Raw genomic sequence first — 23,285 nt, forward strand, 5'->3', positions numbered from 1 at the left:
GAAGAGTCTTGACTAAAATAAAGCTTGTGAACATTTCCATCGTTATTGCAGAATAAGTTAAGAATTAAAAAGAGAATAATAATCTATCAAATCAGACAAGGCCACATGTGCTGGCAAATAGCTTATAATAATTCTCACACTGTTGTTGTTCACATGTCTAACACGTTTTTCAATGCGTTCATTTATTTCTTTCCTTCATTGAGTTTATTCTTTATTGTTAATAACAGTTCAGATAGTTTCATAGGATTGTCAAATTTCTATAACTTAAGATTCGTGCTATACTTTGTTACAACAGCCAGCAGGAAACACGTCACAGGAAACACTTCGCTTCCGCGAGCGAGGTCAAGATGGCGCGCTGCAACATGTGAAGGGGACTCACCGGCAGCCGGTCATTCGCTTGAAGAACATGTACAAAACACCATGTAGCAGGCTGACGGGAGTCTGGAAATGCCTTCCGCGTTATGGTATTACTAATTATATTATGTTAATGAAGCGTATGTGAGCTTTCGCTCTTTCCGGGGTTGCATTTTCAAGAAATTGCTAGTCGGTTAGCCTAGCCACTGAATTGCTACTGCAGCAGTATGACCTTAAAATATCAACAGTTACATTACACGGACCTGTTCTTCAGAGTGGTCCCAGTAACTACTTGTACACATTTTGCTTTCGGCAAATCATAATTTTACTTGCGATGCACATTATTTGAAATATATATATAAGCTTTGTGATTGTGTACAGAGATATAGAATATTACGTATAATTGAAATATATTTATACAATGTGTGTGTGTATATATATATATATATATATATATATATATATATATATATATATATATATATATATATTATAATTGAAAAACTGCTGTGTTGTGTCCGTCATCATGAGTACTGCAGGTGTCAGATTTGATTTGAAGCCATGTGTTGTTTGGCATGACGTCACAGGGAGGTTGTCAGTTCTCTCTCTAGGTTAAGTAAATTTAGTTGATTTGACATAGTGATACACTTCAATGACCATGGAATTAATACAGATAATGCACATCCTATGTATTTGATCATTTTCGGTCTAACTTCATATTTTTCTCACTTTAAAAATTACTCCAAAAGGTATTGTTGTACTCAGGTAAAGCCAATTAGAGCTTAAAACATTGTTAGCAGATATGATGTTTTCGCATGAAGTGGCAATACATTTTCGTGTATATTCTATATATTGCGTTTTTAATGTTATTTTATTGTACTCCAGTACTGATTATTTTATTTTATTAAATATTATTTAATATATATATATATATATATATATATATATATATATATATATATATATATATATATATATATATATATATATATAAAAAATCTATATTTCTCATTGTGTTTTTTGCTGGTGGTGTTCTTGTATGTGGCAAAAGCAAAACATTGAATGTTGTCTTCTCTTTTTGAAGGTTTGCTTGGTGTCAGTGTGCAGCAGAAGCTCATTGCAAATGCATCTAGAAGTCACATGAGCGTCAGCAGTCTGATTCAACTCTGCAGGAAAAATCAAGCAGAATGGATCACGTTCCAGCATTTCTGCTTCCTCAAGAGACAGGTATAGGCTGTGAAGTGCTGCCTTTATGCATCCAGAACCAGTAATACACTGACGAAGGCAATTCAGCTCTAAAATGATCTGTTTACAGACGCTGATGTTTGATATTTGTAATTATTATCTAGTCTTTTTTTTGATCCAACTCTCTTACAGTACTTTTGCAGGAGGATATTATTTATTTTGAATTTTTGCAAATTAAATTAGTATTTATATATAAATCAGTCCAATGGATATTTTAGTATTTATATATAAATCAGTCCAATAGATATTCAATGTTTTAACCATATTTTTTCCATCTTTCCTCAGTATGTGAAGAGCAGCAGTGGTCTCTGCCAGAGAGCGGGACCCAAGCAGGAGCCCGTTGCCTCTGTGCTGGATGATCGAGATGATTCGGTAGTCAGTCACATTCAGCAGATCCCAGCCTTAAAGCCTCAACCAGGTACTGTGCTGCCGTCATGTGACCAGGCTGAACCAGAAGCGGCCAGGGCAGCACGCTTGGAGGCCCGGCAGTGGAAGGAGTTGAAAGTTGACTACAGTGATTTACCAGGGATTTACGCACGTCTCTCCAAAATTAAATTAACAGGTATGATATGTATTCTGTATGAATGAAAGTCACATTGTGATGTAAGATACTATTAGTTAAACTTGTAGTTATTTATGCAGTAATCCAAGCTAAACTGCTGATCGTGAAGCTCATGGAAAGTCAAATGTGATACAAAAAAAAAAAAAACTGACTTGTCTAGTGATAGATTATTAAATTTAGTTGCTTACGGTTAATCATGTAATCAGTTTAAAAAAAATAGTCTTAGCCCAGTCCTTTGGCAGTTTTCATCTTTTTAAATTTTCTTTAGCTTTTTCGGAAAAGGATGATATTTTATGTGGTGAGCATTCCAGGTTTTTTTATCATTATTTTTAGTTATTTGTTCATTATTTTTCTTTTTCTTTTGTCATTACATTTTTTGAGAAACTGAAGTTGCCTTTTATACTAAATCAATAAGCTACTTTGTAACCTCGCTCTTTCTTTCTCTCTGTAGCTCTTGTGGTTACTACAGCAGCTGCTGGCTATGCCATGGCTCCAGTGCCCTTTGACCCTGTCACTTTTTTGATGGCTTCAGTTGGAACGTTTCTCTCTTCCTGTACAGCCAATTCCATCAATCAGGTCAGTCACCCCATGCACATTCATAAAATAACTTCACACCCAGCAGAACGTGACTGGACCAAACACATCACGAAGCGGAGTGATCTGACATCCAGCTGGAGCAAGCTAGCAAGTGTTAGACCACTTCACCGTGCACACGCGGGTGTGTGTGTGTGTGTATTAAAAGCTGTGCATGTCTGATGTTGTGTACTTTAAGATCTGAAATTCATTGTACATTTGGATATTGTGACTGAGTAATCAAAGACGACTGATTAATCACCATGAACTTGGACATTTTGAGATTACTGGCATATGCTATGATACATTAACATAAATATTTCTATTTTTATAATACAATACTTGTGTATATATATGTGTGTGTGTGTGTGTGTGTGTGCTTTTAAGTCTTTAACTGAAATTAAAAGGAAAATAAGAAGCTCAAATGTGCTTGTGTGATGTGGGAGAACCAGTGAGGTCTGTTCTAGCACCTTACACACGTTAGAGCTTCTGTGTTTAGGGTAGTTGATGCACAATTTTGTAACAATCGCTCATTAATTTATCGTTTAATTTTAACTGTGGTCAGTCAGACTCTCGGAGATGTCGCTATCATAACGTGTTGCGTCTTGCTTCAGATTTGACTATTAGACAGGCATTCTGATACTACAAGCTTTATGCTTTCCAACCTTATCTCCACTTTTTTCCCTTTTATGTTGCAATTATTCTGCTTATTGTACATATAAAATACAAGAAGTTTATATCAGTATTTCCAATTTTCATAATTGTGACCACAGTCTGTTTACATTTTTTGTCTACCATTGTAACATGTTTACAACTACCAAATTTCTTTATACAGTGTGCATATACATGAAACATTATGCCATAATGGATCATCATTAAAAATATTGACTGAACTTTCTCAGTTGGTCACACCAGCACATATTTTTTTTTCTGCTACAACAATGAATGTTTCTGAATAGTTTTTTCCGTTTTTATAGTTTATATTTATATGGTAACACAAATCCGAAATCTCACTCTTTACCTTCTGCATGGGCAGAACTGGTACTCCATGCATATGTACTCTTTTTGAGATTCAGTTTTCATGAGATTAACATAGTTGCAAGCCTAATGTGAATGGTTCAGTAATTTCTGAAATCAACCTACTGAATTTTATGGAACTGGGCTGAGTACTGTGGAGAACTAACTGTACTTACATTATAGCTTTTACCATGGCTTATTATCCATGATTGCAAAAGTAGGCATCTGACATCTTAAAAAATGTGATGACCTGAGTTTGGCTAGATGTGTTGATGCAGACCACACAAATCCAGTTGTAGATGCTTAGAAATGTATTACCCGATAGTTTTGGTACTTAACCTCAACTCTGCACAAGCATTCCAGCCAGAGTAATTGCCTACTTGGCGGTCTGTAGATTTGTCTATTGTTTTGCTTGTGTACAGCTAGATGGATGAAGTCTCATTGCTGCATTGGCTTGACTTCAGTGAGTCCTGCAATGGCCAGCAGAGTTTCATTGTGTTTTACACAAACAGGAGACACAAGCACTCGATATGAGCTCTCACAGTGCACTTTGTCGTTAGATTAGAGAGAAAGAAAAGAAATCTGAGCTTAAGTGAGCCAATTGTAGAGTCCATTCCTCTCCTGCTGTGCATCTAAAAAAATACATTAGGCCAAATTAGCTGTGCCACTCTGATGTTTTTCAGATGAAAGCATTCGCTGAGCTAGAATGAGAAAAAAGCAGAGAGCGAGAGGTGCACATATGCTCTGATTTGCTCAATCCGTAATCAGCTTTCTGCTCCAAGCGAAGCATGTTCTGTGCAGTAAGGCTCTTCGTGACTAAAGAGTATTAGAACAAACTGAAGACTGTTGCATCAACCCATTGTATTCGTAATGCCTGTAGCTCCTTGACCAAAACACAGGTGTGGCCTGTAAAAGTCATGTTCACAGCACTGGGTCGAGCCCCAATGGCTAGGTTTACCTGCCAAGCAATTTTTAACAGAATGATCCTAGACTTGGAGCATTTTACTCTGTAGTGGCATTTCAAACCTTAGGCCAAGATGAAGCAGAAACGAATAAGCAAATATTTACTTTTCAGGTTGGGCGTAAATGCCATCAACCATTCAAATTACTTCATAAGACATCTCATAACTGATTGCTAACCTTTTTTTGTGATGGGCCTAAATCGCATAGGTGTGTTCTGACCACATTTTATCCACTTCTGCCTGATTTAGGCCTATTTGTTCATAAGTATGGTAATGTACTGGAATATTATTACTATTTAAAATAACTGTTAATTTGTAATGTATATTCAGATGTCATTTTTACCTGTGATAAAGCTAATTTTTTAGCAGTCATTCCAGTTTTAAGTGTCACAATGGTGAAAACATTTGTGCTGCTTAATATTTTTGTGGAAACATTTTTATTTTTATTTTTTGTATGTTGAATAAAAAGTTCAAATGAGTAGCATTTATTTGAAATCTACAACAGACTGCATATTTCAATTGATACTAAATGAGTAATTTATAGATGAGTTAAACATGGGGGAATAACTTGGATAGGCATGAAATGTTTAAAGAAATCTTACATCCAAAGAAGCCAAGTCATTTTTGAAGTCCTTGAGATGAAGAAAAGGTTGATTAGCTATAATTGACATCTTTGCACAATTTAAAATCAAGGTTCACCTGGTTTTTAAGTGTGTTTAACAATGAAATGGAGACAAGGTATAAGAGGCAGAGGCAACGGCTGAACAGGGCACGTGTGAAGGCGGACAGATGGGCGCTCTCTAAATTTGTTGTGTTTGATGTGCCGTCTTTGAAGTTCTAACTGAACAGGAACAGTGGGGAAAGAAAGATTACTTAGAACAAGTCCATCAATCACATGTGCTTTTATATGACAAAAAGCTTGTTGAAGCACAGGTATCAGATGTTAGTTTTAAGTGGAACTTGGATATTTCTAATGCATTACTCCGATATGTACTGTCTATATGGCCTTGCGACTTCCGCAAGTGTTTCTGAAAGTTCAGTCCGAGACTTTCTGTGGCTTCATAGGACTTTTAATCCATTGACCGTGGTGCCGGCTTTCTTGTGGGAAATGGTCTGCATTTGCATGGACTCTTCACTTCACATGTATGTATGGAAACGTACAGTATTGAAAGAGTCGGTGTCTAGCCTTGGTTTTTGCGTGGTGGATGTTTACACATTTAACTGCAGCCTTAGTAGTGCGTCATAGTTAACAGCAGGGGTGTGTGGTATGACCAAAATCATATATCACGCTATGAGTGTTATGACTTTAACTGTGCATATATATATATATATATATATATGTATGTATATATTAGGGCCGGGACTTTAACGCGTTAATTGAGATTAATTAATTACACAAAAAATAACGCATTAATTAAGATTAATTAGTTACAGAAAAAAATTTGCCGCATTTTTTATAACTTATTTTTGCACCGCGGAACGTTTCCCACTGGATGAGTTTCGGCGGACCGATTATACTGAAGCACCAACTAGCGTTCGCATATCACCGCAGCACATGATCGAACCTCAAGTATCACCTCAACGCAAAACATATAGCAGCTAGCGTGGACTTTACACTTTATGTTGAACTATGTATTATTTTGTTGGTGCAACTTGCAGTTTATGTTGAACTCTTTATTGTTTTGGCCAAGGTTATTGAGAGTTGGACTTAGTATGTTATGGCCTCTGAAGCAACAGAGAGATGTTTTCTAATAGTCAGGGTTTCCAATGTTCTGAATGTAATTGACAGTATAGTGTATTACTTAAAAAAACACTTTACAGAAGGTTCCAGCACCTATAAGCTACCTGAATTTCTGAAATGTACTATTTCTAAATTGTTTCTAAATATGCTATTGCTACACTTAATGGCAAAAATTGCACTGGTCTGCTAGACTTGGTTGAACAAAAATAAACAATTTTGTTGCTTAAGCTTATGTATTCAGTCATTATTAAATGGTATACTATAAATCCATGTGAAAAAAATTACTTCGCACTGTTCTCAGATCAAATATTTATATGCAATTAAAATGCGATTAATTTCGATTAATTAATTACAAAGCCTCTAATTAATTTGATTATTTTTTTTAATCGAGTCCCGGCCCTAATAAATATATATATATATATATATATATATATATATATATGTATGTATAATATATATATCAACTTTTTCACGGTTCGGTTTGTTTCACGGTTTTATAGTCACGGTTTTCGGTACAATTGGGTATGTGCTATGTTTATAGAAAAACTATATTTTCTAATAAAAAAGTATATACTATCCAACTACAAGCAACAGCACAGATAAATACAGTAAAGATATAGAAGTTATAAAAGCTTTTTAATCAAGAGCAGTGAGTGATATCTTTGTTGTGTCTGTTCGATTAACATAAAGACTGTCACTTTAAGAGAATGCACTGATACAGTAGGCCTACGGTCAGCCGGCTATGTCTGCTGTAGGATACATTTAATTTACATTTAATCATTTTATCCAAAGCGACTTACAAATGAGAACAATAGAAGCAGTCAAGTCAACAAGAGAACAACAACAGTATACAAGTGCCATGACAAGTCTCAGTTAGTCTAGTATAGAACGCATAGCCAGTTTTTTTTTTTTTTTATAAATGAAAAGTCCAGTATTGCTGTCGAAAAAGATGAGTCTTTAGATGTTTCTTGAAAATGAGCAAAGATTCAGCTGTACCAATTGAGATTGGGAGGTCATTCCACCAGCTGTATACCTCCCAAATTGGTATTTTTACATAATTTTTGTCTGAATTTGTCCATTTAAACAATACTCAGAGAGAGCTTAATATTTGCGCATGTTCTGAGGCGCGGGTTTGCGCGCTTCGGATGAGCGAATGCACAATTCTTTTCACTGCGCGCGCGAGCTTGCGTCCTCTAGCTTTTAAATGTTTGAACTGAGCTTAAATTAGTTTAGTTTAAATACATATTAACGTGTGCTGTTCAGGTCACACCACCCGGGATGATGATGGAATATATGACTGCTCATATTCTAGCATAAGTCATTCATATTGATCAAGAGTGAATGGTTTGTCCTGGGGTTTTTTTTCTCATCGCTGTTGTAATGTGTGGGATGAACCCTGTTTGTTTTACTTAAATCATATTACAGATTAATTTAAGTTGAACCGCGGTCCCAGTGCGCGTCGAACCTTGTGTGGTGAACCGAACGGTTCTGGGATTTTTTTCAGCGAACCATGCCACCCCTAGTAGTCATTCATGGTAATGTCATAGTTTTGGATTATCAGGTGAATTAAGTACTTAATTTCATTAAATTTATTGGAAATTGGACATAAAGTTAGGTTTTAAGTTTTTATCGTGTCTCTTGCATCGTGTCTCTTGGGTCCAATAGGTCGATGGTTTAGCAACAGTTTCACCAACTGATGCATTTATACAACCATACTGCCCAAAAATCATATGCAAAATACATTGATGGGTTTTAATAATAATAAAAAAAAGCTAAAATGTCACTTTGGAGTTGCTTTGCAATAAAGCTTCTTCCTCTAGAAATTGTAATGCAGAGTTTATTATTGTATTTGTAAGTGTTGGTTAAATTTCTCTGGGCTCCTGATGGTAGATTTGTTTACGCTGTGCAAATACAGTCCAACAGAATAACTGACATATTGTATACATTCTGTCTCTTTGTTCCTGTAGCATCAAGCACTTTTTGAAGTCTTAGAGCTGTGTATGCATGCAGAAACTGTGACGTGATTGCCATCGAATCTGCTTGTGGCTTGTACGAAGACAAATTTCTGGTGCTTATAGACCCTACTGACACAGTTTTGTATTACACACGGCTAATGAAAGCCATTCTGATTGCATTGCATTTAATTTGGGGTTCCATCTGTGTGATGTGAAGACCAGCTTTGTTTTTGTTGTTTTCACAGTAAAAGCCAGCAGCTGATAGAACGCTGCCACAAATCACAAGCCATGTGATCATTGTAGTAGTAACTCTCTGATCTCATTCTTCCTGACTCATCTTGTGTAATGTGACAGGTCTTGGGCACACCCATACCTGACGGTAACTGATCCCTGCTGTTAACTCATTCCTTTGGGGTTTTATAACTCCAGAGAGGAAAATAAAAGAAGAATGACGTCCTTAGATGTGGTGCCAGTTTTTCTCCCTATTATAAAGCATCCCTGCCACCCCCTTGCGGTTTTCCATGATCAAAGATGATCCTTTTCAAACTTGTAGAGTCCACTAAACATATGACAAACAAATCAAAGTTAAGGTGGATCCCTTTATGCTTTGCTGTCTGCGGCTTGAACATCAAACACCAGGCAGGTATCTCAGGAGCCAGTTGAGTACTTCTCTGTTTGTGTTTACTTGTGACTGGGGTGAGATTTACTTTGAGACCAGAATGACAGGCCAGGGAATCAGCGGATGTAGCTTTTAGCCTTTGGTTCCTTTGAGTATTTCCTGAAGTCACATTGCAATTTTGTGGTTTCTTATTTCAGTGTAACCTTGTTTGGAAACTGTCAGGAATGCTGTAAAAACCCAGAATCCCCTAGCAATGGCCAGCCAAAGATGATACTGCATTCTGCCAAGGGACACAATGTTCTGTTGTAGGGCTGTAGCTATCGAATATTTTAGTAATCGAGTATTCTACCAATCAATCCATCATGCTGGTAAATGCATGGATCATCACCAACTTGCTCATGGATCGTTGGAAGAAGTCACTCTTTCAGGACGTTTTGATACCATAATAATGAGAGAGCCCACTCCTTTGGTTGAAAAGCAGCCCCATACATGGATGGTCTCGGCATGCTTCACTGTTGGCACAACATAGGACTCATGGTAGCGTTCACCTTTTCTTCTGCAAACAATTTTGATGCAAAGGGATGATGGCTGCACGTGTTAATTTGGATCTAACCATTGCTAAAAAGAATGCAATGATTGGAAGTGCTTCTTCCTTCATTTTATAACAATCAGTCTGCTCTTATAATCTAATTAGTATTATAGTGATTTTGCCTGACTAGTACTCATTTTCACATGTGCTGCTGATATGAATAGTCAATTAATATTAGCTGGTCATTTTGTGTCAGGATCAAAAAATAGTGAAATTTCCTTTTTTTGTGTGTGTGTGTGTGTGTGTTTTTTTTTTTTTTTTTTTTTGGCCAATTAAGCTTTAAGAAAATGTTTAAAATGCATCTGATCACTCTACACAATCTAGAAACAATGTGAAAGAACACAACAGCTTAAGCAGCATATATATGTATCTCCTTAAAAAGTGGGCTGTGGCTTGATGAACATGGGAAAATGTGGGTCCCATGGCCAAACCAGTTGAGAACAACTGCTCTATAATGTCTTAATCTGCTGTTGTAATTATGTAGCTTTGAGGTCAGCTTAAGTAGAGTTTCATGGTTGTTCTGTTGATTGCAATAAAAACTTTACACTGAATTCACCTTAATTGAATAATTGGGTCCAAAGAGGCTTTTCCCCCAAACTGAAGGTTAGAAATCAGCTGTCGGGTGAAGGGACCACAGCAAAGAAAACACTACTTGTGCAGAATCTTGCCATCAAGGACATTTTTCCCACTGCTTTTTTTTTTTTCTTGAGAAGTGTCAAGTCAGTGTTGTTTTTGTAAATCCTGTCCTGGTATTTCAGTGGTGGTTTTGGTTCATATCTCCTGTTGGGATAGACTTGTGTGAGTGTGCGGTGGTTTGTCAGAAGATGGCATGCGTCTGACAAGCTGAAGCAAAGCACACCTAGTTCCTTGACCCCTTCTCTATGCCTCACCTCACTTTCTGTGCCTGCCTTTTTTAGGGATGTGTTTTAGTCAAATAGTGGGTGGGTTGTCTGAATGACTAGTCAACTAGACAGGCTTAAGAAACCTTGCATAATTGCATAGATTTAGTTTGGACAATAGCAGAATGAGTATTAATAATCTCGTCTCTTGAACAAGTTTAAGGTCTGAGCAGAATGGAACCTGAGTGTAATTATACTGCATTATTTAATCTTTTTAATAGCCCTATCCCAGCACAGTAGCTTAAATGTAGTTTTTGAACATTTTTTGTAATGACGTTAATAGTCTCAAACATTTAAACGTATTCATAGTTAAATCTGAGCTTTCCATGTTGAAATGATCTTGGAAATTCCCTGCTGATATATAATGGCCTAAACCTTCAGGAGGTTCTGCACCTTCTACTTCATATGAGGAGCTCTCGAGAGATATTCAGATGCAGATTTAAAAGCATGACTTTGTGAAGCGGCGTATCAAATCACCCCTTTGAAGTAATTTATGGCTCTGTAAAACATTAATTCATCCCGTGTTCTGCGTTTGATCAGGGTTGTACAAGTGCTCCAACATCTCTGTCTCTGCTTCATGTAATAATGTTAATAGTAATAGTTCTCACACGATCGCTGATTTGATTAAAAAGAGGATTTACATTGGCTTGTCATTGTGTTTTTGTACCAATTCTGACTGATTTGCTGTTCTCTAATGAGGCCTGCTATGAAATTTTAATGCCTAATCTATAAAGAAAACGTCCTGGTTCAGGGACGCCCTTAACAAGAACAGCACCCATCACAAGGCAGCCAAGTAATCACATCTCCATATCTGACAGCACAGAATGTTTTTTTTGTTTTGTTTTTTTACATATGTTTTCCTGTAGATACGAGAACTGAAGGCCTTCACTATCCCAAATGGCTTCTTGTTCTGACTGCAGGCATCTCACCTTTAATCATGTGTGACATAGACAGAAGAGTGATTGTAGTTTCCATGCATTTTTTAAATCCATATTTGAATGCGTAGGGTGGCTGCTTCAGAAGCAATGTAGTGTAACCGATTGAGAACAAGAGGGAAAATTGGAGGGAAATATTGGAACATAAAACTTGATATCTGGAAGGAATGAATATCTTTGTGTTTTGATGACTGTCATTAAAATCTAACATTGATGTAGCCTACAAATTGTTTTGTGTATTGTATTTACCCTTACAGAAACAGATCTTATATATCTGAATGAATTTTGGTTGCCAGTGCACACTTGCTTAGTAACTCCTTTTAATAGATGAAGTGTGTGACCATGAACGCTTGGTTTATAGATTTGTAATATATAAATGTTTGTAATTATATTATCTTTATCCACTACAATTCACTATTTTTTATATCTATCTCATGTTAACTGGCAGCATCTTTCAAATCTTAATTTGGGCCAAAAAGTTTTGAATCGTAAATTCTCCCTCTCTGGACATCTGTTTAAGCTCTGGCATTCTCAATCTGTCTCTCAGGGCCTGTGTTACCATCGTTCTTCACATCAGGGGTCCCGCGCTGCCATGTAGAACCTCTGGAGGAGCTATAAGTTGAAACCAGATGCCCCCTAAGACATCACACCAGCCTGTCTCGTTTTGAAGCACCCCGTCCTGAAGTTTTATCTGTTGTCCCATGAGATACAGTGACAGATGATACATTTTCAAACGGGTTGCAAATTCCTCCAGCATGACGGCATTGTGGTCTGTAGTTTTACTGCCGTTGCATCCTCAAAGCAAGACCGTCTGGCATAAGAGCAGCACTTTAAAGACATCCCCTTCTTCCTTTTTAGCTTTGTCTTTGACATTTTAGTGTATGCTAAGACTGCCAAATGTTAATGACTGCTCTGGTAAGATTGCCCAGAAAGTGCCCATGGTGTTCGTTTAGGGGTCCATACTGTACTGGATCAGTTATTTATGAATCTTTTATTCCTGTCGGTAATCACATTGGTTCCACTGTACAATGTGACCGGCTCCTTGAAAGTGCATTCTTGCCATCATGGCGAATGACTGCTCGAAGCGAGACCACCTTTTTCGGAGGTGAAAACGTGTCTAAGGATTGGATTAACACCAAGGTGATCCCCCTATTTAATAGATGCTTAAATTGAGAGCCTGTTTAACACTTCTTCCTTAACAATAGGGATGAGTCACCTCCGCTTTCATTTCTGCCGTAAGCTTTGAATCCATTGGGGAGTGTGGCATGAAAAGACAGACTCTTAATCAGTGGGCAATCTCTGATCAGATGGCACAGTGGCACACAGGCTGTTCAATGGCCTATTTCACGGGGTTCAGGATAAGAATTAATATTTAAATAGAGGCAGGCGTTTAATAGTTAATTTTCCCTGGTCTCTGCAATCTGCATGGTGTTAGTCCATGTCAAACTGTACAATATGGGGTATTACGCTTCAGGCTCCATATAGACTTAAGTGCTGAAGCCGATGCATTGTTTTAATAAATGTCAGCCACAAAACATGGTATTTTCACAGAAAATTTTATTTTGTAATTTGTTCACCAGTTGGGTTGGGTTTCATTTTCTTTTGCATATTAAAAATAGAGAAGCGTATTAGGAATATTTCTTTTTTTTTTTTTTCGGCATTAGCAGCAACCAGGCTGTTTACGGCATTAGTCTACTGCAATTTGATGAAGTCTGAAGGTTGCACATAATTTTTGACCTTGCACTTCTTTCCTTCTGGGAAGAAACACTCATTACTAAGCTTATCCCCAAAAAGTTGCCACTTATTTTCATGATATTGACATTATTGGAATTCAAGTAATATTAAATTTAGATGTTAATATATAGCTTATAAATATTCATGTAATTTAAAATGTATAATATTTATTGTTTTCAAATTTGTATTATTTTTTATTTATATAAATATTATATGAATGCATAGCTTTAAATATATAATAGATTTGATTAAAGTTGAACCACTGTTTGTTTTAAATGCTAATTGAATTTGGGCATCACAACATTTGTATTTTCACAGATATAATGGTGCTTATGTGTCGTGCATAACTAGACATTATTTGTGAAGCCCTAAATAACTTATGATAATCATCCAAACCCCTTTTGCTTTTCAGAAATGACTTTTTTTCTCCCCAAGAAGCCAAGAATAATGTGTACTGCATCGTTTATTGTGGATTGAGGAAAGTGTTTCATGGGTTAGGGGTTGCAGATGCCAAATGAATGCCATGTCACGGCGATACGATTTCTATGAGGTCTTCAGAATCACAGTTTTTCTTTTGGAGGGGGTAATCTGCTCTACCAGTGTCAGTTGGTGGTCAGGCCAAAAAAAAAAAAATCCTTTTTTTTTTTTTTTTTTTTTTTTTTTTTGTGGCTTGTATTGTGCAATAACTGTTGCCTTTCACCTTCAGGCATGCTACATTTATACAGCGTTAGTCCTGCATTCTGATGAAGTGCTAGTCATAGTGGGTTTTGTTGTCTTGAGCAATGGACAATTTGTGATCCTTTTGGTCAGTCTTGGGCTACCTTATATTTATTCAGACTTTCAAGCATTTGTGGGTTCATTGGTTCTCTTGTGGTTTGTCTTTTCTCAGGTCCTTGTGTTTGTGGTTTAGGTATTTTGCCCATGTGAGACTTGTTTGCCTGTCTGTGAGGCTTCATTGACTTTGCATGTCACCAGCCACACAGGTAGAGTCAAAACCAGACGGATCTTGACAAAGGAAAGACAACAAACCTTCCCCAGGGGATTCACTTCTTGAGGTGGAGCCATACATCGTCGGCACGTTTGATCAAAGGGGATTCACACAGCGTTGGCACCCTCGCACGCGAGATGTCTCACCCAGCTCTCATCACTTCATCATCTTTTTATTTATTACAGTGATCTCTGAAGAGTACACATCAACACAACAGAAGAGCTTGGCAGGCGGTTTATGTTCATGTTAGCAGAGGTTACAGGTCTAGACATGGCGCTGCTATTGCACAGTCTTTGTTGACCAATTAATCAGCATTCAGTGGATTTCAGTAAATCAGGGGAAACTCCAACGTAAGGCAAGTCTCTGTTGACTAGGAATACCACAAATGCAGAGGCAGATCTGGTTCCTTGGGCAATTCTGTCCATTAGGAACTTGTACTTCATAATAAGGAGAGAGGTTTGATCATCCTTGATCAACCAGAATGTTGCGTGATGCACTTTTGAGGTTAATGTTCATGAATGCTGTATGTCGTAATTACATTTTAAGGCTTGAATAAACTACACAACTTTTGAACAGATTTTTAAAACTGAAGGCATCATACATTTGCTGACTTTGTAAATGGCTATAGAGGAAAAGCTCTGTATCATGCATTAAACGACTGAGGATCACACACGATCATATTTTGAAGTTGTTCTGAATACAGCAAACTAAAAGAAAATGTATATGTTCTTGATGGAATTATATTCTAATACTTAAATGTCAGACTCAAGATGTTGACTCAGTCTGCCCAAAATCTGCAGACTGGCTCTGACTATCGGCAAGTTGTTGACTTTGGGTTTTTTTAGTTTAAAGATTGCATCAAGTAAGAAAATCATACTGCCGTCAAACCCCTCTGAAGCCAAAGTCTTTGTTTGCTGGTTTACAGGTTTTGGATGTTGAAAACCATTGAAAACATGGAAGAAGAGCAGGTATTAGACATGACCAAATTATCTGCTGCTATTTTTGGGATTTCCATTTGGTGCCAATGTTTTTGCTTAGAACAAAATGATTTAAAAAATAGGTGTTTCATTTGTAGCCCATATGCTGGTCCGAGCACCTAAACAACACCCCAATTTAATGTAATAGTGCGTAGCGGAAAAATAGGAGGATATTTGAAATTAAGGGTAGTGACTTCAATCGTTTTAGGAATAATGTGTTATCTTAGCAGCAATTTTTCTTGTTTACCTCACAGGAGCATTTATATGATTTGAGTACACTAGAGTTCTTGGTGTGAGAGGTTTATCAATTAAGAAATCTCTGCCTGTTTTTAAAAGAGTTATCCAGTGTTAGCAGGTTAAAACTAGATGTTTACTAAGTCTACCTTTCTTTGCTTCAAATTGAAGGTAGCAGCTAACAGCAATAGGAACACTTTCAGTATTGAGATGCATAACTATTTAACAAAAGCAGCCCTGTCAGCACCATACTCACAAGCTTGTGTTGAATGCTAATTTTTACTTGCAATATTTGGTTGCGTGCAGAGCACTGCCAATGCCAGAGTGAAGACTGCACCTCGCTTTGTTGGCAAAACCTGGGATTTATGTGATCAGAACAACTTGGATTTTTTTTCTTCTACTTTGATAGGAACACATTTCGTTATAGAAGTTATTAAACAGCTATATGCTACAATTGACCTGCCATAATTAAACTGAACTTGTGCAATATTTGTCTTGATTTATAAAAACTTGTCCAAATGTCACCGTGGCATTAGTGTGCATTGCAGAATTTGATTTGTTTGGTCTGGAAACCTTATTGGGGGAAAAAAAATACCTTTAAGAGTATTGCATTTGTTCTTTGTTAATGACTTTTTATTGCACTTAATGTGTAGCCAAGTCTTCTCTATCAGCATTTTAAAGAGCTTTTTCGTGATGAGCTATTTAAGATTAGTCTCTTCTTGAATTCCAAGATGACAGACAACGTACAGTTAGTCATAATTACACACTTTGTCACAGTTACTGGATTGTTGTTTGGCACACTTTTTTTTTTACAAAAGCAAGCTTTTTAACTAACTGTAGCTCTAAACATAAAGGAGTGGCCAAACCACTGAATTATCCTGCTTCAAACACCACTTTAATCATTTTAAAGGTTGTGTGTCCATTTAACCCATTTTAAGAGTTTGCAAATGCACATTCTTAGGCTTTTAGGTCCCTAAGAAATCGGTTGTATTTTTTCCCAAATTCAGTTTTTTCAGTTTAAAATTTTCTCCACTCCTTTTTCATGGTTAAATTAAATTGTATTAATCAAAAAGCATGTCTAATTAATTAAACGTATACATTTTCACATCAATTTATTACAAGTGTAACAAAAATTAAGTTTAGGGCCTTATGAATCGCTTTTTTTCCTTCACCAGCATGTCTAATTATTTAAATGCATAAAAAACAACTTAATTTATTCATGAACTAAAAGCATACTTTCCTGGAGTTTTGAGAGTGAAACTGATATTTTTTTAACGATGATATCATCAGCCCATATCTCACCCATAGTCAGACATCACTACATCACACAACAGCAACCAAAACATGAACAAAGACTGAACAATTGTCTTTTTATTAGCTAATTTTAACACAGCTTAATAAACGTATTGTTCAATGTTTGTTTGCATACCGCGCGCAAGGTTTATGAGCATAGACCAAGTCTCCGTTTTTAGTGTATCTCTGTGGCAGAATTACAATGCCACATATTGGTCTGGCATTTATACAGTATCATTTTGTGGTTTCGTGTGGACGCAGCTATTTCTTGAGATGAGTAAAAAGATCAGATAGAGAAAGCTCTGGCTTTGTGTGGACGTAGACTAAAATCTGCAAGGCTCCGGCCCTCCAGAATTGATTTTGACACCCCTGTTCTATGTTGACTGTGTATGTTACTCGATTGTTTTCTTATCTAGAAATCTGAAAGGAAATCCCCTCTAGAAGATTCTTTCATCTCCTGCTTTCTTCTTTTTTCAGCTCTTAGTTAACTTCTGCATGTGCTAATTCCTTCCTGTGATCTTTGCAGATGTGACTTCACGAAGCTTCTTTAGGATTAGCAGGATCGACTTCATCTCACTGTGTTTGGTAGGGTTTTTTCCAGCTACATTTAAAATGCAGATGTATATGCCCTCTTTGTATGATCAATTGCCTGTTGCATTTTTCAGTTTCCTGTATTTTTCATTTGAAGTTAAGACAGTGTTCTTGTATTTATCATCTTTTTTGCCTCTTTTCACAGATGGCACCTAAGAACTTTATCTTTTACCATATTTTCCTTTTCATATTATATATTTAAGAATTAATTTAGCAACTTTTTTTTTGTTTAATTCTTTGAAATCCTTCCACTGGTTTCTTCTTTCCAAAGATGAGAGGCTTTAGAGTGTCGAACCATTTCTTTTATTTGCTTGTTTTGAAGGGTTTTCTGTCTTTTATCTGTTGTTTCGCTTAATCCAGGAAAGACAAAAGCACTAAACAGCCAGCTGTCGTTTGTTTCAGGACACTGCTCTCATTACAGGCAGGTGATGAAAGCGATTTCTGTTTTTCCATCCATCTAGGGGATTGGCCGTGCTGTGCTTTCTCTTCACATCTCCTGAATCTTCCCCCTGGCATTTCTTCAATATGTTCCTCTTTGATTTCATGACACTGGCACCCTCAGAAAATAAAAGCCTGTTTGATGAATATTAGATCATTACATCAGATTACAGGAGATGCAAGGGCTACAAGGCTGGAATCAAAGTCCAGGTTTCTAGTTTGCATTGACTGGCTAACCATTGGAAGAGGAAGCAACTGTATATAAGTCTCTTTTGAGGCCTGTTCTGCAACACACCAAACTGATTCTTTGAGATTATGATGCCTGATCTGCTTATGATTTGGTGGTCATATCCTGTGTGTGGTTGAGCTTTAGAGGTTTATGGAGCATGAATTCCTGTCCCTTAACCACCAGACCTATTCATTGAGCCCTAAAATAAGCATCAAAGGTGGTTAACCACAGGACGTGTGGAAGAGTTTAGCATTTCCTATTTGAATCCATTGTCACTTTATATGATGTCATAAAGGATCTGGCTGCTGTTTTTCTATAATATATTCTATCAATTTTCCACTGATATTTTTTCTTGGCTTTTTTATTCTTACTGTCCACTGTCATATAGCTGGATTTGTTTCCTTTCATCGTTCCATAGCGAAGTGTCTTTCTGTCATTCCTGCTAATCAGCTTTCACTCTGACAGGAGCCATTTTGCTTCTTTTAATGGTGACAGATGGTTGACAACTTACTCAGAGGACCTGACAGCAGAGCTATCAGCCTGACATTGCTTTCGACAAGCCTGACTTAAGGACGAAAAGAAGAGCCGAAAGGGTCTCGAGGGCCGAAGGCATAAAGGCAGAGCGGACAGAGGTTGACAGGGACTCTTTGCATGTAGTCAAGCTATTCAAAACCATATATTAGCTTGGATGGCACTGTTCTTCAGACATGAATAATTCAAACACTTCTCCAGTGGTTCATTGATGGTTCCAGGATTGGTCAGAAGAGATGAGCGCCTTTTCTCTTTTCTTTCCTTTTCTTTCTTTTTTTTAATACAAGGGTAAATCTGAGGCCCCCATTAAAACAAGACTTGCATCTTTAACTCAATACATACCCCATCTGTCAGAAGCCTTCAGGCTAATAATAGGGTTGGTTTCCATGGATGCTGCTGCTCAGCACCCTGTCGTAATGGGTTTGAAAAACCACAATTAGTGTCTGCTTTGTAATTACCAACTTAAATGTTGGAAAGGATGGTGATCAAATCCAAGTATGTTGAGCTAGAGCCCTTCAGACAATCTTCCATGTCTAGACCTCCAGTTTCTTGGATATTTACTTGGTGCAGAGCATTTTTGACAGAATCTTCTCTCATTATTTGGTCTTCAACGTGTTCTTGTCTTCTTGCAATGACTACATGCATTAAATCAGCTGTCAAAATATCCCAGCAAATTCTAGTGCAACCAGTAAATTCAGTGTGCTGGAAAGTTCTTGGAAAGTTTTTAAAAATGTATATAAATATTGGCTTGTTGGTATCCCTATTGATTGACTGAGCCTTAATTCACTTTAACATTTGAAATCATTGTTTTTGTTTTGTTTTTTTTAGCATAGTTTTATTTTTTTATTTTTTTTTTATTTTTTGACTAATTAGGATGGAATTTCAATAGCAGCCACTTATTGGTTTTCACCATAATTTTAATATCTGGGCATCCTCTTTGGACACCTTCACTAGTGATGCTTTTAGAAGTATAAAACTCTAGTTCAGCTCTAATCAATAAATGTTCTTGCTTGTCAGCTTCATCTACCCTTCCTGGTGTCATATTCCATTGCTTGCAGGCAGTGTAGCGATGTGAAAAGGAGTCTAATTATGGAATGCAAACACTGTTTGGGGTCTTGGTGTTGATGGCAGCCTGCGGTTTCACAGAAAGATAGATGCAGTTGCAGTAGAAAAAGCAGATCTCATGACCCGTGTCCAGACATGTCTATGCGCTTACCGCAAACTGCTGATAAGGACAAAAAATAATAAAACGGGCAGACAAGACATTGAAAAGGGTTTCTACAGGTGAAATGGCACTAGGTGTGTAAGCTTTGCTTGTTATGCCTGAATATTTGTCTCACACAAAAACCTTTCTTTCTTGAAATCTGACATGCTTTCTTCATGGTTCATCTAGATGGAGAGGGTGCTGACATGAGCATTTTGATAAGAAAACCACTTCTTTAAGATGTCCATTTGTGAGGTGGCTTAATGATGAATGTTTAACCTTATGTCTTATTTTGAGGCGGAATGTTGAAAGTTCAAGCAAACTGTGTCCATCTGAGGTGAGCCAGCCCAGGGAAGTAAACTTAGACATCTATTGGAAAAATGTTTGGAGGAAAAGTGCATTTTCAAGTTTTTGATAGTTACAAATTCAGCATGATGAAATTGGGGTGGTAGGGATCGGAGTTTAACCTCAATGAAGACATAAACTGTATGTAAACAAATTTTATGTGAGCATTTTAGGGCTGTGCATTTGAAAGGCCACATTTCTCATGAGGCTTGTGCTGTCACAGCTGGAGGCACCAGTCATAAACTAAACACACACTCATGCATTCTTGCATACACACATGCTTACTTGACATCCTCGCAGATGCTGATATTAAACAACTCTGTTGCACAAACAGTTCATGGGCTTAATGGTAGTCTGGAAATGTCAATGTTTAATCTTAACCAATGTATCACCGTTAAACCAGACGTATGGCTATCAAAGTGAAACAAGGCCATTTGAAGCTTTGAGTACATTTGTGTCCTCAGAAAAAAAATAATTGTATGACTCAAATCTGTCTTTAAGTTTGCCAGAGACTTAAACCGAGCTTTGATTATCAGGTTCGTGATTAATGAGGCTTCTCTGTAGAAATCTCTGTTCATAAACATGCCTACGCATGGCTGTTACTTTAGGGAAGTTTCTTCATTTAACATTGTGAACGAAGTGCATGGTGTAGCTCTTTAATCTTGCACCAATCACCAGATCACTAAAATGTTTAGATCAGTTATTTTGATTATTCCATACGTGCCAGATCTTTTGAAGAAAGGCTTGTTTTGGCTTGCTTGTGAATGACTTGATTAACTTATAATTGCCTCATTTTCTTTCAGGTGGGTCTTGTTGTTTTTGTTGTAACACAAAATACATGACCAATAATGAAACCGTTTAATTTCCAATCCATCACAGTTGTTTTATTTTACCGCAACCAGTACTGTCAGCCGTTTGAACTCTTTCTTTGTAACTTGAAGCCCTGTCGCAATAGGAGGCACTGTGGTATGGGATCACGACAGCAAACAACAGGCTCACCTTAGTGATGATCTAGGTCATGTGAACTGACATCGGGCCAAAGATGAGGAACTAGCCGTCTTTCCCACGGGAGGTTCTTAGCTTCGCGAACCACCGGCTTAGCCTCCGTCTCCAACTCCCAACCGACCTAGACAGCGCTCATCCATCTTATGTCATTGCCATGAAATACCTTTTAATGTTGTCGTAATAACTGGAACAAACGTTACGAAAACATCTGCAAATGGAACCAAACCAAGATGCTTTGGAAAAAGAAGGGCTGTGTGTGTAGAGTTCAGTTAAACTGATGATGCAAAGAATTCCGTATGTTTTCTTCTTCAGGACAGCATCCCTTAACATTCCCAGCCTCCCTGTCTTCTCTGGTGCCCGCTGGCAAAAGAACTAAATACATTGATTTGCACTGAGGCAGCGTTAGTGTAGAGCAGAACATTCGTAATTGGCTGATTAGCATGTGGACAGTTTAGCACTCAACTCTGCTTTACACGGGCCATTAATCAAGCCTGTCGCTGTGCCAGCTGACTTGCTGCCAGGATCCTTGCATTGCTCCAAGCTGGAGAGGCCAAATGATCACAGCTCGGATACCAGGCTGGGATAGAGGGACCGGCATCCTGGCTCTTGTGGAAATAGCAGACAGTAGGGATATTGACCAGTGTTTCTTATCTAATGGAGTGTACAGTCAAAGAAAAAACATCAACAACAAAAAACATAATTCTAAATGCTTTTCTGTTGCGAGACTTAAATTTTGATATATGTGCGTGGAAGCTGTGGACACTTCTGTCAGATGCAGTTTAAGTAAAGCCTGTCTGTTAAAAACGCACTGTCCCAATTCAACATTCTGTTGTCAGACTTAATGTCAGTGTCATTATTCTGTCATTTATTTTCATAACTTGTTACAAAATTCAAAGTCTCTCACCTTAGAAAAATAACTATCCTGTTCTGTCAGGCGTTTTACTGTGCTTGTAGCATGCACTCTTTAATTTCAAGCACACATGCGGCTGTATATGATTTCTCTAAAGCGCAAAATAATCTTAGAGCATGCAATGTATGAAATAAAAGTAAAGTACCGATAAATTCTAAAAAGTGGGTCTTGGCTTGATGAGCATGGGAAAATATATGTCCCATGGCCAAACCAGTTGAGAGTCACTGACCTAGACTTAAATGGACTCTGAAGTATCTAAATCTAGATGGAACTCCATTCAATCAGGATACATGCATCAGAAACGTTTTGGTTCAATGCTAAATTGGAAGAAATTTTTCTATGAAAATAGGTAATACTTACTTTACGGGGAGTTGAGGACACCCGCGTCTGGGTGTAGGCTAACAGGTTAATACATTTCTTATTCTGATGATTAATCCGCGCACTCTATAAAAAACAAAAAGGGGGGATGCACAGTATCCGAGCACAATATCTGGCGATGTTGGTATCACTCAGTTTTAGATAATGAATTGACATGCTTGTTTCCCCTACTTTCACATTTATATTACATTTTAACGTCACCTAATACTCTTTATATAATAACACTAACAGTTTCCTGACCCTGGTGAATGTATTTATTTTTTGCAGATATCAAACTGAAAATCTGTCTTTATAATTTAAATTATAATTCTGACATCTTGTGTACTCAAGCAATTGTTCACCGTTTTGCAGTAAAGGCATTCTTCTCCTTTCTTCAGATAAATTCCAAAATGTCAAATAGCTGCTTGAAAATTCAAAACATAGACACCAAAGTCTGTAGAGATTAAGACACCGAAGCATCATGAACATCCCTGCCTATAGGATTCATTAGTCTACATCATTTCTACAGATGTGTCAGGAAGGTAAGATGCAACTAAGACTGTGCAGCTGTCTCGTAAAATAATTGTAATCACAAATCACAGTACAGAATAATTCAGAGGTCCTTTCTTATGAAGATTTGAGAAGTTTATTTGCCCACTAAGTTTTGTTCTTTCGCAGATATTCACAAAATAGAAATGCGCTTTATAATTGTAATTCAGTAGAGCGTGATTCAGTCGTGCATTTTTAAAGCATAATCGCTGTGCAGGCTTTTTCGTATAATTGCTACATGGTGAGCACAGTGGTCTGGCAAACTCAGCACAGCGCAGGGTCCTGGTAAACTCAAGTAGCTCAGGTTGAACTTGAAGGAATTTCTCTTTCAAAAGTGCTTGAGATGATTTGCAGGTGATGGTTTCTGCTGCTGTTCTTTCGAAGTTTGGCAGGTAATTTTGTTAAATCGATGGAGTATTATACCTCTTCAACTCCTGAACTCTGGTTCT

General features: G+C 37.3%; 1 protein-coding gene across 1 annotated transcript in view; it reads left to right on the top strand.

The window, feature by feature from the left end:
• The first annotated feature begins 296 nt into the window (after positions 1–296).
• Positions 297–23,285, top strand: part of LOC128025463 (protoheme IX farnesyltransferase, mitochondrial) — a 37,086-nt gene continuing 14,097 nt past the window's right edge. Inside the window, exons 1-4 of the mRNA XM_052611863.1 lie at positions 297–464; positions 1,439–1,581; positions 1,885–2,161; positions 2,613–2,737. Of these exons, the coding sequence (XP_052467823.1) occupies positions 407–464; positions 1,439–1,581; positions 1,885–2,161; positions 2,613–2,737 (603 nt within the window). The 5' untranslated portion in view covers positions 297–406. The remainder of the gene's footprint in view (positions 465–1,438; positions 1,582–1,884; positions 2,162–2,612; positions 2,738–23,285) is intronic.

This window comes from Carassius gibelio, chromosome A12, assembly GCF_023724105.1.
Source record: "Carassius gibelio isolate Cgi1373 ecotype wild population from Czech Republic chromosome A12, carGib1.2-hapl.c, whole genome shotgun sequence".
Taxonomy (NCBI): Eukaryota; Metazoa; Chordata; class Actinopteri; order Cypriniformes; family Cyprinidae; genus Carassius; species Carassius gibelio.